The 17,443-nt window shown below is 40.8% G+C and overlaps 1 protein-coding gene across 1 annotated transcript in view; it reads right to left on the bottom strand.

Moving 5' to 3' along the window:
- The window catches only part of LOC102207930 (retinoic acid receptor beta), a 123,924-nt gene that overhangs the window by 100,040 nt on the left and 6,441 nt on the right, over positions 1 to 17,443 (bottom strand). Inside the window, exon 2 of the mRNA XM_005748881.1 lies at positions 8,628 to 8,776. Within this exon, the coding sequence (XP_005748938.1) occupies positions 8,628 to 8,776 (149 nt within the window). The remainder of the gene's footprint in view (positions 1 to 8,627; positions 8,777 to 17,443) is intronic.

Genomic DNA, 17,443 nt, shown 5'->3' with positions numbered 1-17,443 from the left:
GTTGCTGTCACTGAATTAAATAAGAACTGTTTTTGATTCGAAATATTAAAATTACTATATATGTGCCACAGTGAGCTTTATATATTTACTAGGTATGTGTGTTTTTAAAGGGATGCCAAATGCTGTAATTTTTCTGTAAAGCAAATTTACCTTGCCTTTGGGTATAAATAAAGTTACCTTGACCTTCATCCCCAAACACCTGTCAGCACTCATGACGCATTTACAAGTTCAACCCATCTTTCTTTATGGCGAACTGAGAATACATCCGGTCTGATTTAACTGTTGTGTTTGCTGGTCATATTTGTGTCTTAGGATTTATTTATCTAGGCTTTGATTCTTACAATTAATACAATGAAAGTCAAGATAACATTTCATGAAAAATACATATTTGACATTTGAACTAATATTAATAACTATATATTATTAATATTAATAAAATTTGAACTAATATCCACAATGAAGACTATGTTAAATCATGAGACTCTCCATAAATGCATGTGCCACCAGGACACCCAGGTCCACAACTGTGTAATTGTTTCATCTGATCTGCAGCCGTATGTTCTGGACACTCAGGTGAAGAGACGAGCCGAGCTATCACCTGATCACCACCTGGTGATAAGTTGGATCAGGTGGCAGCGGAGGATGCTGGACAGACCTGGCAAACCTTCAGTAAATGTATTGTGAAGGTGAGCTGAGGGCGCCTGACAGAGGCCCCAGTTCGTGAGATCTTTAACTCCCACCTCAGGCAGAACTTCAAGAGCATTCCAAGGAACATTAGGGAAAACTGAGTAGGAAAGGGTGGAAGAACTGTTTTACTACACTGAGTGTGCAAAGAACAACATTTTGCTAACTCAACACTGTATGAAAATATAAAAAAGTTAAACATATTAAATAGAGACAGAATAAAAGCACCCACCACTAAGGGATGGTTCAGGATCACCTGAAGGTTTAATGCCTCTAAAGTAGAGAGGGTGTCTTTCTCCCAAATCTAAACTATGAGATTGCTCTACAGCAGAGGGGGCTGATAGCTTAGAGCTCTGCCTCCCATTCTACTTTTGAAAACGCTAAATATTCTCTTCATATATAAATAGTTCTTTAACTACTTCAACAGAAACTGTTGTTTTCCTATGTGACACGGTAATTACAACATGTGTTGCACCTATTTCCTTTTCTGTGACCATCCCTTAAAGATTCTTGTTCCATGAAAAGGACGTGGTACTTGATTATAAATAAAAGGGCTCACATTTCTAAACATAAGGGTTTGCATGTAAAGGAAAACTGACAGTCAGCACTTTAACACTCTTGGAAAGTTGTAGATATTTACCTTCAGTTTCAGAAGGACATGTCCCTTCTCAGCAGGGAGTGTAAGGAGTGACTGAATGTGACTTTGGGTCAATGCAGAAGACATTGTCATCTTTTGCATATGCATGTGCTTCTGGAAGCCCATATGCCTGCACCCGATTTTAACAATTCAAATCAGCTCTGCTAACACAGTAGCCCTGCCATGACAGAGCAACACACTGACTCAGTTATAACACAATCACACACTGCAAGAAGGACAACCACCATCTATTAACGTTGTTTTCCCACACATGTTCATTGTTCTGGAGTTAAAATGTAGTGTAAAAGTTTTAACAACGAATTAACTGACACCTGTTATTAGAAATATTCTCAAACTATAACTTGCAGTTACGTAAACTACGAAATAATCAGTATGATTAAAAATCTAGACATCAGAAGTTCTAACATATAACATGAAGATCGTTCCTGCCCTGTTCTTCCTGTTCTCCTTGTGTAGTTGCCTCCTACTGTTTCTACCACACTGTGCTTAGAGACACAGCAAACCTTGCAACTGTAGCTATGGACTTCCTGATTGAACTGGACTACATGCGTGACTTTAATGGACTGCTTGTACCATCTCATGTTACCAATATCACCAAGGACATTTGCAACCATTTGTTTTAATAAACAGTGCATTCCCCTCTGACCTCTGGCATGCACAAGTCATTTCCGCCCAGAAAACTGCTACTCACTGCATATTTTCCTTTTTCTGACCAATCTCTATAAACCTTAGAGATGGGTGTGCAGCCTATCCTGCACCAACAACCTTTTCTGTCCACTGAACATTAGTCTGAGAGTAACACTGAAACATGTGCACATACATGACATCAACAGTGAACAGGTGTCAAATGAAGATATTGTCTTAGCTGAGGACCTAAGCTGCTTCAGGTTTTAATACTGGATCTTTTTCCTGCATGGCTGAGATGGTTTGGACATGTGTGGAGAAGGGACGGTGGATGTGTTAGAAAATGATGTTGAATATGGAGCTGCCAGGTAAGAGGAAAAGAGGAAGATCACAGACAACATTAAGAAATGTGGTGTCTGATCTGGTGGGACAAGCACCCCAATGCAGCAAGTCTAGATCGGCTCTTGTTTTGAACTAACCCTAATCTGACCCTATGAGTATTACCCAGCAGGTAATGCAGAGTTAATAGAGCCAATGGATGGGTGAGGGGACTCGCCCAGTTCTAATTATCTCTCTCTCCCAGGTGTCTACCCAGCCTGCTCTAATAAAAGCCGGGAACCTGAGTAGCCTTGCAAGCCCAGTATCTATCACCCACACCTGTTTCTGTAGCTCCCCCCTAGATCGGGGCACCTGGTAATAACTGGGTTAAAGTTAGGGGCCTGGCCAATCGGCCCCAGGCCTCTGTTCATTTTAATGGACTAGAGTAACCTGGACCAGCTATTCACACTAAAATGGATTAATACTCTGTTGTTACCTTTAGTGTTTCACAAAGGGTTAAAAAGTAAATGTCCACAATTTAGACTTTAACTGTAAGAAATTTAGTAGGAGCAAAGCAAAAACAGAATGCAATAACAACACTACTACTACTACTACAACTAATAATAATAATAATTATAACAAAAATCAATTCACCTAAAATATACTTTGTAATCTTTGGAAGGAGAAAGGAGAAGGAGAGCATGTACAGGGCTGTTGTGACAATTTCAACACAATTCAACTTTATTTACATAGCACCAAAATCAAAAGGAAAGTTGCCTCAATGGGTTTTATATTGTAAAGACCCTACAGCAACAGAGAGAAACCCCAACAGTCAAAAGACTCCCTTTGTGTAAGCACCTGGTGACAATGGGAAGGAAAAACTCTCTTTTAACAGGAAAAAATTTCCAGGAGAACCAGCCTCAGGGATGGGTGGCCATCTGGCCCAACCAATTTTCGAGTGAGGGTAGGAAGACAAGGCCAAACACACACTGTGGAAGAGGGTCAGCGATTAATAAGATCAAGTAAATAAATTCAGAATGGTGTATACTAGCGGTGCAACGGATCAAAAATCTCACGGTTCGGATCAGATCACGGTTTTAAGTCACGGATCGGATCAATTTTCAGATCCTTAAAAATAGAAAAAAAAGACAAAATTTCAACTCGCCATTTACTTATTTAAGTATTTTTTTGCCTATTAAAAAACATTCAACTGAAGACTCATTCCACACACTTATATAAAAACAAATTAAGGTGCAATATGGACATTATGGACCATGTTGGGCAGCCTCTGCATCCTCTGCACACGGCCATCAACAAGAGGAGTCTGTTCAGTGACAGGTTGCTTCGCCCAAAGTCAAGGACCAGCAGACTTAAAATGTCCCACACGCCATCAAACTGTTTAACTCCTCTCTGGAGGGGAGAGGGAGGGGAAACAGGGACAAAGGAGGGGGAACAAGTAGCTGTAGTGCCTCTTCACTGTGCAATAGTTTTTGTTAATATCCAACGGTGTAATAGACTCACAATACTTGAAATGTGCCGTTCCCTTGTATTCTTATTCCTATTTATTCTATTTATCCCTTTTGTATTCTCTGTATTTATAAATGCATATGTGGTATATTTCTGCTCACATTCTGTAACTTCTGTCGGTGCTGTGCTACTGGAAACTGAATTTCCTGGAGGAACCCACGCGAGGGATGAATAAAGTTTCATCTAATCTAATGTAATCTATAGGGCAGTGCAGGGCTTTGTATCTACCACTCCGCTGTGATATAACGAGCGGTCACGGTCACGTGGCTTTCCGTTGCCCTGGAGGTCGTAGTTGGGCAACAGAAGATGCCTAGGACAGTTCAGCCATAACTTTAAACTTCTCCTGCTCATACATGCTTGGAACGATCTTGTCACTGAAGCGGACGCGCAACGAGATATCATAGCGTGGCTCAAGCACGTTCATCATAGTTTAAACCCCTTGTTTTTCACAACAGAATACGGCCTCCCATCTGCAGCTAAACACCCAGTAGCTTCTGTAATAGCTTTAGCCCGGTCGGACTGGGCACCAAAGGGCTGCTTAAATGCCGCAAACTCCTCTGCTCCTCCACTTGGACCTCTAGCGCTGACCATAGCTATCGCTTGACAGACCCACCACGCCACCATACAGATACTTTTTTTTCTTTTTCTTCGGATCACGTGCGTGCCGAACCGTGGAGTTGATCCGATATTGGTTCGGATATCGGATCAACCATGATCCGTTGCACCACTAGTGTATACACAATACATGGTGAATGAAAAAGGTGTGCGAAGAAATACTCAGTGGATTATGGGAAGTGCCCAGCAGCCTAAGTCTATTGCAGCATAGCTAAGGGAGGATTCAGGGTCACCTGATCCAGCACTAACTATATGAAAGAAAAGTTTGAAGCCCAATCTTAAAAGTAGAGATAGTGTCTGTTTCCCAGATTTCATAGAAGACTTTTAAAAGTTTACTCAAACATTTCTCCACCGGGCCTACACACAGAATCTCCCACTGTCTGCTTTTGACTGTATCTGTGGCTCTAACTGGCACATTCACTGAGCAGTAAAACGTCTTCTTTGTTGGCCTGAAGCCTGCAGCTGTACTGCATGCTTGGTTGCACCAGCCTATAAGAGGGGGCTTTCCCCATGCACTGCAGGGAAAAAAGCTTTTGTCACTGAGACAGAAAGATTCATTGTAACAAATAGAATACAAAACCCCCCCAAAACATGCGGCCATGATTTTAACATCTTTAACATCAGAGTTAGTAACACTGTGAAAAAGGATATGCTCCATTCCTGATTTTCTTTTCTTTTGTTTCTTCTTGTTTTCCATACTTTTTGTGTGATGCCGCACTTAATGTGAGCTTTCCTTAAATCAAGGTCACAGCAAGAAGGTCAGAGGTCATGACAGATCTTTATGATGAGACATAGATGTAATAGGAGCCTACACAGCACTTAGTTTGACCCAGAGCATTATCATTCCCAGCGCGTAACCGACGATTTCTCACAGTCGTCGGTATGTTACACATTGGGATGAGGACATGTTGGATCACCGCCTCTCTAAGTCCAAAAATCCTTCTCATACCACTGCTTCAGTTACAAAGAGAGGAGGGGGAGAGGTCATCACGTAGTTGGACTGCATGGAAAGGAAAACTGCAGAACTTGACAAGAAATAGTACAGCCCACGTTCAACAAATACATGTGGATTCCTCAGAAAATCTTATTATATTACTCTGTTACTGCTCCTACTAACAGTACTGTACACCAATCCATTAAAAACGTTAAAGAAGCACACCAAACTCCACACAGGCCTACTGAATATTGTTTGTATACGTGTCTATCTGCATGCAGGTGTGAGCAGTTGCCTAGCAACAGATATGAAAGTGTCAGAAGACAGACAACTGCTGCCAGAGCCGATGTTGGGAGGAGTTTCTAAAAGTAGAACACCTCAACAGTGGCAGACAGAGACGGGGCACGAACACACTTGTGTAACGAAGGAGTGGCAGACTCAAATTAGGAAAACAATCAGATTTTCTCACTTAACATCTTTTTATTCCTGCAGATATATAAAAAATTACTTCATGGCGTTTAAGGCTTTGAAAACCAACATAAACAAAACTAAAAATCTATACACTACAGAAATTATTTTTTTCACACATTTGTTAAATCACAAATTAACTTTGATTAACCACATAGGTCCTGTCCAAATTCACGGGCTGCATCCTCCTGAGGAACCGGCCTTCGCGGTCTACGTGGGCCGGATCCTCAGAAGGTCGGGTCACCGCTGTCTCGGTGGAGTTTAATAAACTCGGCCGTCTGCTCCGTGCTATCTAAAATATAACAGGGCACTGGAGTAAATTCTCGAGCATCTCATACTTCTGTTTAATCAGTAGTCTATTTGAAGTTTAGTCAGCTGTGTGAAAACCAAGGAGGAACCCACCCAATGTATTAATAACGTTTTATTTTATCTAATCTAATCTAATAACTTTAATCTCAGCCAAACCAATTTACTCACGAACAAATAAAACACTGAAAAATAAAATAAAATAAAATAAAATCACTTTTATTGTCACATCACATGTGCAGGTACATTGGTACAGCACATGTGAGTGAAATTCTTGTGTGCGAGCTTCACAAGCAACAGAGTTGTGCGAAATACAATAATGTAAACAAGCAAAATACAAGAATGGCTACATCTGAAACTAATAAATATATGTACAATATATAATAGTATATGCATTTCTGGATGTGCATACTAAATATTTTTTTACGTGTGTGTGTGTGTGTGTGTGTGTGTGTGTGTGTGTGTACACATATTTTACAAATTAAATAGAGTAAACAATAAATAAAATATATAAAATAAAATATACAGAGTGAGACATGTGCAAAACAGTGGCGTTACTGTACAGTATGGAGTGCATAAAAAGCCCAACAATAACATTTTAGGTTGTCTAAGTGAATTATATATTACGTTTAACCTGAGTAGCAAAAGTCTGCGGTGATCTGAAAATGATGTGCTGGGGGTTGTGCCGTTCTCGGCCGCATCAGTGACCCTCGAGCTCCCGGCTAGCTATCGAGCTGGTGGGTAACAGACGTCTCCGAAAACGTCGGCACACTTTTGCAAATATGCGATATCTTGATAAACCGAGCAGATATTTGATGTTTACACAGCTACTTTCTCACCTGAAAATATGCTAAAAGTTTATTTTGTGACCCAGAAAGATTAGTAAGAGTAATTTTAAAACTTAGTAGCGGCCGCCATTGCCGGAAACTTTTTTTTGTCTGGGCCGCGCTATGAATTCTGGGATATGGTGGGCCACAAAGGACACACCCGACCCATCCTTCAAATTCGGGGAAATGAAGGATGCATTTGTCGGCTGCATTCGGAGGAGTCTACGAATTTGGACAGCCTTCGGCGCGTCGCTGTGACGTAATCGGTCTACAAATGCGTCCTCAGGAGGAAGCAGCCCATGAATTTGGACGCGACCATAATTTGGAAACACCCAGGCCTGACCTGTTGAATCAAGGAATACATTCTGACAAAGTCAGGTGGTTCCCTCAAAAAGCACAAAAAGCAAAACACATCCCGCTATGATCTAAAGAAACGAAAGAACAGAGGAGAAACAAAGTCACTGACATCTGGAATGCCATTTAGGTTTGGGGATTCGAGCGAACCAGCACGATAGTTATTATCTGACAATGGAGAAAATGTGGAATAGTGTTGAATCTTCCCAGGAGTCGTTGTCCTAAAAACAAAGAGCTCAAATAGCAAATCAACAGCTCCTCCAGGAGCTCACAAAAGAACCAAAACAACATCCAAGGGCCTCAGTCTCAGTTAAGCAGTCACAGTCATCGTTCACGATTCAGCAAGAAGAAAGAGACTGGGATATTGACAGAATTCCAAGGTGAAAACCATTGCTGTCGCACATTTGAATCAAGAAAAAAAATCTTGATAATCTCTAAGACGTTTGGGAAAATTGTCTGTGGACTGAAAAGACAACAGCAGCTTTTTGAAAGTTTGAATCCCATTCTATCAGGAATAAAATGACCACAGCATATCATAAAAGAACATTACACTAAGAGTCAAACATGGTGGTGGTAGCATGATGATTTGGGACAGGGCCTAAACAACTAGCCATAAGTGATGGAACCATGAATTCTGCTCTCTACCAGAAACTCCTCAAAGACTTACGCGTGCTTGGGTTATACAGCAGGAGCATGAACACATCACACCAGCGAATCCACCTCTTAAAGGCTTTGGAGTTGCCTAGACATGACCTTAAACAAGTTGTATTGAAAACCCTCAAATGTGGCAGAAATAAAACAATGTCCAGTGACTGCAAATGCTTGACTGCAGTTCGTGCTGCCAAGAGTGGCACAATCACTTAAGGGACCATTGCTTTTTCACATAGGGCCAGGTAGTCCTGGGTAGTTTTTTTCACTTAACAAAAAAATCATTGCATTTTTTATTTACTCAGGTTATCTTTGTCTATCATGAAACTTTGTTTGATGATCTGAAACAAATGTGCACAAAGAAAAGAGAAAATAAATATTTTAATAAAAAAAAAATAGGAAGGGGGCAAATACTTTCTTTTCATAGCACTGTATCATTGTCTCTCAGTCTTGCTGTTACTTACGAGGCAACATGGCACCCACAATGGAAAAAATAGGTTTAAAAGTTAACAATTAAGAAACAAAAAATCCATCACAAGGTTCTCAAAAGGCAAAAACAAAGGCAATTGTGTGTAATCCTCTTCAGCAAAAACAACCCTGGTCTCAGCATGGCAGAGAAACAAAAAAGCTCATTACTTTGTGTGACAAAGTACAAGAGTCCTACCTTGCAGCCCTCGCAGGCACTGACACCATAGTGGTATCCAGAGGATTTGTCCTGGCAGACGAAGCAGGGCTTGTACACCCTAGGAGGGGGTGGTGGGGATGGTGGGCTGGGGACAAGTTCCTCAGAACTGGTGCTCTGTGTTTCGATGGCTGCAGGGATTGCAAACAAAAAGAAGGAGATGAAGAAGGTTGTTCTGCTAAAATAACTAAAATAATTGAACAATTTGGAACTAGAAAAGAACTTTAAATTTTAACCTACAAGAAACTAAACTGGTCTCACTACAATTAGGTTCTTTGCCTACAGAGAGAAAACATTAGCCACAAATCCCACATATAAACTTTTATACATCACATTCTGCTTTCGAGTATTTCTCATGATTAGTTTGTCTGTGTTGCTTGGTCAAAATGCTTAATGCATTTCCAGGGATGGTTCATTTTCATTTAAATTACCTTGTCAGCCAAGTCTTTGATCTAGAAAATATAACCATTTATCAAATTGCTTGTTGAAGTATAACCAAATGAAGTTATTTGAAATGATTTTGGTGATACAACTGATTAAAAGTCACTATTGTTTTAGAATAAAAAACTAATTGTCTACTACAATAAGAAATAGGCACTGCTCGTATTTGTACTTAATTTCTTATAAGTTACTGAAGCTCATATTCATGAATATCTTTCCAACCAACGTGCGTATGTGAACAGAAACTTACTAACTGATACATGATGTTCACTGTGTACTGAAAACCAGGACTAAAACGGGTTACAAGGATTTACAACCAGAATAGTGAAAAAATAGGAAGTTCTTTTGGTTTAATCCAAGTTAAATTTCCCATTTTATTTTAGTCAAACTTGAATCCACCAAACAGACACTTGTTAACAAATTCCTCTTATTACAATTAACAAACAGCATAGGCCTTTCTTGGAAACATCCATCTAATTTACTCCAAAATATTATTTCATTTTCAGATAATTATGAAGGAGGGTCCAGTAAATTAGCTGAGCACACACAGAAAAGAGATGGCTATAAAATAAATGTTGAGCATTAATCATTAAACAGCAGTGTTTATGGGAGATGTGCATGTAACATGCAGATAAAATACCACTAACAATGCTACAAGAGAGAATTTAGCACCATCAATAAAAATGCACCAAAACCATGATAATTGTAGAGACCAAGCAGCTGTCCACACACATACACAACCTTTCTACATAGAACTGGGAAGCATTCCATCCAGCAGATAAGATTACATTCTTCCGTAGTTCATCAGGGTAAACCCAATTACCAATCTTGAGAGACCAGCTCTTATAATTACTGGACCCTTGTATGGAATTCCCTGGTGATTTAATCTGATCTTCCATCACACTCACCGTTTACTTACAAATTACAAGGTTATTCCAAATTATACAATTTGGGGTATTTATATTTAGCTGTACTCTTGACTATTTATATTTGGGCATTTTACTATTACTTTGTTCAATTCAATTGCATTTTTATAGTGCCAATGTACAATGCACTTCCAACTTGGTAAGGACAGAGAGACAAGCACTGATTTTCATTTCATTGCTTCCAATGCTCCAGATGGTTTCCCTGTGAAGCTGGCAGAGAGCAGGTTAAAACATTTGCACATAAAGCAGATGTTCGTTGAGACAATCTGCTGGAGATGAGCCAGTGGTCTGACACACAAAGCCACTTGATAAAGGAGGATCAAGAAAACAGGCACTTGTGCATGCTCTTATATATTTACAGTATGAGTTAAAGACCAGCCTGGGTTGGAAATTATTTAAGGAAGAATTTTGAACTTTCTATCTCCATTTTTTTGCAAAATTCGCTCATATAACCAAACCACAGATAATACATATAGATACTTGGAATAATGCATTAATGCAGTTGTCTTACATACATCATTCTACTGTGTGGCAGCATGTCTACACAAGTTATAACTAGTCATACTACGCTGAACAATTTTTTTGCTGATTTTCAGGTGGTCTATTTTGTCGAAATCTCTAGATACTTGTACTTACATGATATGAGAATATCAGACAGAATAAATTGTAATAATGTTGTCTGTTCAGCACAATGTGTGTGTCTTGTGTAACAAATCACCAGCCCATAACAGGTGCTATTGACATTATTACCAGATTTCGGTAACAAAAAATCCAAATCGCACATGCACAGAAATCTAACCATAGATGTCCATAAGTTTTGTGTATTAATAAGAAATAAAACAGGGGAAAACTATTGAACACATGAAGAAGGCAAGGTGCAAAAAGGTATGGACAGTCATGACACCAGCAGAAATCTATCAGTAATTAGAAAGCAGTCATGCAAATTAATATCAGCTGGTTCAGTCCCAACTGATGGCCAATAAAAACGTGTCATTACCAACATGTCACACAAGAAACATCTCATGATGGGTAAAAACAATGAGCTCTCTCAAGACCTTCATAACCTTATTGTTGCAAAAACTACTGATGCCACTGGCTCCTGTGAGCACTGTTGGGGCCATAATCTGGAAGTGGAAAGATCATCATTTCACCATAAACCACAATTAGATGCCCCCCGCAAGATTTTAGACAGAGGAGTATAAAGAATTATCAGAACAGTTGAAAATTGGGCCACAACCACACCTGATGCATGCAAAGTTTCTTCACGTATCTTGAAGCTGTCCCCACCAACACAAAGTATTAAATATATTTCAGTAAGCATGTTAAAGACTATTTCCCTATGTCATTTCTCATAACTTAACCCATGGACATCCATGTTTTGATTTCATTGCATCTGTGGATTGGATAGATTGTTACCAACAGCTGAGAATTTCATTTCATTTGTAACTTATAAGACTCATATGTTCAATTCGACTGCATTTTTATAGTGTAATTGAATTGAGTTGCACCCGTGGGGTTGCAGAGGGTGTCTGCCGTTTGAGACCTTGGATGAGTAGCGATAGCTGAGGCGATGAAATGGTCAAGCAAGGCGAACCTGTGAGTGTTTTGGCAAAGAAATTGATGCCACCCAGAAATCGGAATGCAAAAGATACAAACCTAGACGTGATTGCAATGTCAAATAACGGGAAGGGAAGATTGAAGTGATTGTGGAAGAAACGGAACATGTTCCAAGTTGCTTGCGGCAAGACTATTGATTATAGCTTCTTGGGAGAGGTCGATGAGCTCTGTGATGCTAGGGTTTAGATCACGCATTTTGTGGCTGAAAATGGAGAACTAGTGTCAGAGCTGCCTCTGCATAAGAGCCCAAGGCTGGTGGGTGACTGACAGCCATGCATGAGCAGATGCATGAGGGGCATGATGGAAGGGGAATTGCTTTGGCCTTTGTTGATTATGTGAGCTACAGTGAGGTTGTCTGAGTGAATGAGGATGGATCTTTTTGACCATTTGTGGCCCCACAGTAAGGCCGAGATGACCACTGGGTAGATTTCGAAAACAGCTGAGGAAAGCAGGAACCATTCCTGGATATAGTGGCAGAACTCAGGAGGCCATGCTGAAGTGAACCATCTTCTGCCATAATAACCCCCAAAGCTGGCAGAAGGGGCAGCATCTGTGTAAAGCTGAATGTCATAAAAGAAAGAAATGCCAGTGCAGTTAGCAAGGAGAAGTTGCCAGAGTCGCAGTTTGGCTTTGGAAGAGTTTTCTAGCGTGATAGTGCTGCGGAGTGATGGTTTAGATGCTGCAAGTGAAAGCAAGTGAGAGATAAAAGAGCGGTCTTGAGGAATTATCCATAGTGCAAAGTTTAAGTAAGGGAGGCTAGCTGTCATTTGGAACATGTGGCAACGAGGAGAAAGTTTTGAAGGACAAAAGTGATTTTCAAGAGTTTTCAAGAGTTTTTCAATAGGCCCTCTTTTTTTCTGAAATTGGAACGCCAAGTTCGGAGAAGACTCATGAGCTGGCGGTGACATGGAAGGGGATATGACTAGGAAATTGTCAAGAAGATGAACTAAAAATGGCAGCTTATGGTTGTAGAAAAGGAACTAACATAGAGCTTCAGAGAGTGAGTCAAACAGCTTGGGGCTGCTTTTGCAACCAAAGGTTAGCCTGACGGCGAAATAATAGACATCCCTCCACTTGACTCCGAACAGGCACCTGAAGTCAGGGTGAATTGGCAGGCATTTTAAAAGCCATGCACCTCTGCCAGAGATCTTAACAAGGGAAATGGCATGGTTCACTGTAGAGTATTTAAGAGAATAATCATCGCTGGGAACAAGGCTATTTATGCACGCAATATGACTACCATGAAGCACAGATAACTCAACGATTTTGCGCTTTTTGCCTGAATAATTTCTGTTGTGATGTCAAGTGGGCTGATGCAAAAGAGGGGAAAAGGCGGTTTAGAAAAGGGTCCAATCATGAAACCCTCCCTAACTTCTTTGGCTGTCAACTGGAGGTTTCTACAGGTACAAGAAACTGATGGCTGGGTGACAATGCCTGAGTGGAAACCTTCTGAAAAACCTTTGAATAAAAAGTTGACGAAGTCTGGGTTAGGGTGATTTTTTAAGGCTTCTTTTGATCTTGGATTCTGAATGCGTGTCGAAACGGGTAAAGCTAGTCATTGCTTGGGGGGCATGCTGAGCGGGAATTGCCGCCGTTGTAACAGGAGCAGGAGTGGAGATAGCGGCACTAACACCTGAGGCAACCAGAATCGTTGAAATTATTGCAAATGGTGCGGCCTCCTGGATGCATGACGGGTCTGCCCTTCCTATCTGTACCTTGTGGCAAAGGCATACTAGGAATGGATTCTGTGTGTTTTGAAATTTCTGGTGTACATATTGGGGCCAAGCGGTTAAGAGCGGATGTGCGGCTTATGGGCTGTGAATTATTTTGGGCTCAAACGATACAGGATGATACAGGAGCACCGCATATCTTGCAGGAAAGACAAAAACGGGCAGCGAAGATGTGACCAGAGTTCCTGGTTGAGACTGCCCCTGAATGTGTCCTGATCAAACTGTTGTAAGCAAACTGCTGCATGAGAAGCGAACTGGATGTGGTACTAGTTAAAGCCGGTGCCGCCGAATCATAGGGTGAGATCAAGTATTATAGTCAAGTACGTATCGAGCTCTTGTGTTTGGAAGGGGAAAGCGGTGCAGAGAACACCTCTGTATAGTGAAAAGGCGAAAGCAAACTCAAGCGCAGTGAGCTCCTTTGCCCGAGATGGGGCCGCACCTGATGATGGGACCGTCGTGGCTGTCGATCAACCTGGGTGGAGTGGGCTGGTTGAGTGGTAGTAGAATGACGTCAGCTAGATCTATATATTTACCAGCAACGATTTGTTGGCGAAGGTGAGCAGATACTGGGGAAGGTTTTGGAGCTGGTGGGCTGGGAAGAGGAATTGCAGAGGGAGGTGAAGAGGCCAGCGAAAACTGAGCAATATTAGTTTGAAAAGAGGGGTCCTGGGCTAAAAAACTTGGCCATGTGCTGCTTGGAGCTGCTCTGACGGAAGGAGGAAAAAGAACTGGGTTAGGAGGAGATATAGTTGGATACCTGGTAGTAGGAATGTAGGCTGAAATATTGTAAAGAGAAGCCGAGGTGAGAAGAACTTGCAACCCGGTGCCAGGAGGGTTTGCTGCAGTGATTAATAATAATAATAATGATAATGATAATAATAATAATAACAATAATAATACATTTTATTTAAGAAAGCGCCTTTCAAAACACTCAAGGACACTGTACACAAGCGATCACAACAACAAACATAACAATTTACAAAAAAAAGGATAAAACATTGAGCAAATAAATAAAATAAATTAAAGTAGCAGGATGGAAAAGTTTCCGTGAAATAGGCTATTGTGAATAGGTGAGTTTTGAGTCTTAAAAAGAGGGAAGGAAGTGATGTTTCTTATCTCAGGAGGAAGGGAGTTCCAAAGACGGGAGGCAGAGCAACAGAAAGCCCTGAGAGAAAAAATTCAAACGTACAGCTCTGCTGTCACTTCCAACATAAATGAGGACAGAAAACTAAACAGCAGTGACGTTTGTAGGGTTACTGAAGTTGGACTAGCTGGTATATAATGATGTGCTACTTGATCGCTAGCTACACAGCTAAGTTAGCATAACATAAGGCGGTCGTGGCTCAAAGAGTTGGCAGTTCGCCTTGTAACCGGAAGGTTGCTGGTTCGAGCCCCGGCGCGGACTCTCTTGTGTCCTTGGGCAAGACACTTCACCTACCGCCTACTTAGATAGATTATGTATGTTATACATACATCAAGTAATAAATGTTTAAGTAATTTTACTTTTTCAGCACATTGTATTGAATTATAACGTTTTACTCTTACATAGTTCAGTCTGTTGTTGTGACTTAAACTATGGAAGCAGCATTCTACACAACAACAGTTCCCTATATAACAACCACAGTGTAATATTCTGTATCAAACACTTAATAACTGAAACAAGGTGTTCGCATCAGGTGAGGGCTACTGAAGCACAGAATTAATGTGCCTTAGCCTTCACCAGGCGGTACAGCACACTTCAACATACATCTAGAGGAAAAATACTTTGGTGCATTTGTGATGGCTGGGCGATTACACACTGAAGAGAGGCAGCCACAACAATTTAGCCCTGCTACCTATTTGAAACTCATGGCTGCTTCTAAGAGGCAGTGTGACCACCTGCAGACAGATGGGACGTATAAACATAGATGCATTACACCCCTCATTACATGTATGTGTGGAGGTGTGGTCATCAGTTAGCTACATGGGCATCAGTTGCGGGGGAGCCTTTTTCCATTTTCTGCGTGATTAAACTTTGAGTCGGCTTCTCTGCATGTTAACATACATAGAAAGCTCAGAGAAATAAAGGCCATTGACAGACAAGTGGGCACAGCTAGTGTGGCTTACGAACAGGGAGAGAAAAATGAGCGACTCCTCAACCCTTACCCTCTGGCTGAACCTGCCGGTTGGGTAAAAAAGCGCAGGCTCCCTGCTGGAGTCTGCGAGATGAATAAGGGGAGGGACTGTGATTGGCTATCTATGAGAACTGTGGTTAGTGACACCAGAGAATGCTGATATGAACACACACTGCCTTTTACAACCAGCCAGTAAGAGAACATGCTGACTGAGAAGTTCTTCTCTCTTGGAATGGAGAACTGACACCATATACCTCCCCCTTAAAGAAATTAAAATAATTCAGAATAGGGCTGCAACCATTCACCAAGTAATTTGAAAAAGAATTATAAAAAATCTTCACATTTTTTTGCTTCAATGCTTTTTTTATCGCACAGTGCCATAGTGCACCGTCGTCACCATGTAAGCGGGAGCGTTTAACCCACATTCGTGACTAAAAATAGACCTGCACCACAACAGTGTGTGAATAATACGTTTGACAACATTAAACCCAGCAACCCCCAGTTTTTCAACAAAAAGACTGATAACACAATAGCTCCACTGGAGCTGACGCTGCCACAGTTTAAGGCAGGGTTGTCAAACTCATTTTACACGGCGGGCCACATGCAGCACACTTTGATATTAGTGGGCCGGAGCAGTGACACTCCCCTTTGTGTCACTGTAAAGGATATTTACATACATTTATACATAATATATAATTATATAATATTAATATATTAAACTATTTTTCTACATGATGAAGAAAAAGCTGCTGTGACAAAGAAAGAAAAACTGAAAAGAAAAAACTAAAATTTCTATAGCAGAAGGTGAAAAAAGAAACTTTTCTGTCATATATTTATTGTTTAATGAACGGCCATAAGGGAGGTTTTTATCAGTAGGAAAAGCTGTAAAGTTTATGAAAATACAGTTAAAAGTCTACAAATTCTGCTTGTGTTTGTTTGTTGTGAGCAGCAGATCAAACAAGTTGAGAATTATAAATGGCTTCACTGTGAGACGTTGAGCCATGGCTCTGTGCTACATCTCTGCCATTCAAAGAATCTTTGCACATCCTTTATTTTGTGAAAGATTTCACCCTTAATGCTACATTTTATTTTTTTAGGAAACCATTTTTTTCTCCACACTACAGCCAGTTTAGAATGACCACACCTAACCATGATTATCTTTGGACTGTGGACGGAAACCTATTTACAGGGAGAGCATGTCAATTCCATACACAAAGGTTTTTAGGTTTTAATCTGGATATTCGTTCTGTGCTCTCTGCATCCTTATATCCAATTCTCTAGGATGGAAAACAAGTAGCCTGTGAAACTCTGTCCACACGGTCCACAAAACAGACACATGGCAAAGAATATGAAGCAAAGCCTGTCGCTACAAACAACAGTGAAGCTTTGGAGGACAAAGCTGCTTTTATGCTGCAGAAGGGAAGGTGCGCTAAAAATGTATGTCCTAAGTAAAAATCAATTGAGTGGTACTATCATAAATCACAGGATTTAATTAAACCTGACAAAGAGATGTTTCTGTATTTGGTTTGTGTTAAGCTGTGGTGATCTTGATGTGGAGACGTAGGCATAACCTCAGTGGCTGTGGAAAGGAAGCTCACTCTTAATACTGACACTCCTCTGTATGGGAGTGTGTTTTTGTTCAGGTTTTCACAAAGTGTGCACCACATTAGAAGCAGCTTTGCATGGCCTTACAATGTGTGCCAGAGGGAGCAAGGTTAAGAAGAGCTTAAAATACTCAAAGCATTTAAGCTAATTTAAGGGGTCAGTGTCAGTACTGGTTGACCTGTCCAGGGTGTACCCTGCCTCTCGCCCTATGATAGCTGGGATAGGCTCCAGCCCTCCTGCAACCCTGACAATGTTAAGTGGAAGAGGATGGATGGATGTCAGTACTGGTCAGTACTGGTAGCATGAGGGAATATATTACATATTTTACTCACACATATATGTGTGTGTGTGTGTGTGTGTGTGTG

Source organism: Pundamilia nyererei, unplaced genomic scaffold, assembly GCF_000239375.1.
Source record: "Pundamilia nyererei isolate P.nyererei 1_Seehausen unplaced genomic scaffold, PunNye1.0 scaffold00232, whole genome shotgun sequence".
In the NCBI taxonomy this organism is placed as follows: domain Eukaryota; kingdom Metazoa; phylum Chordata; class Actinopteri; order Cichliformes; family Cichlidae; genus Pundamilia; species Pundamilia nyererei.
This window is presented reverse-complemented; position numbering and strand designations above follow the sequence as displayed.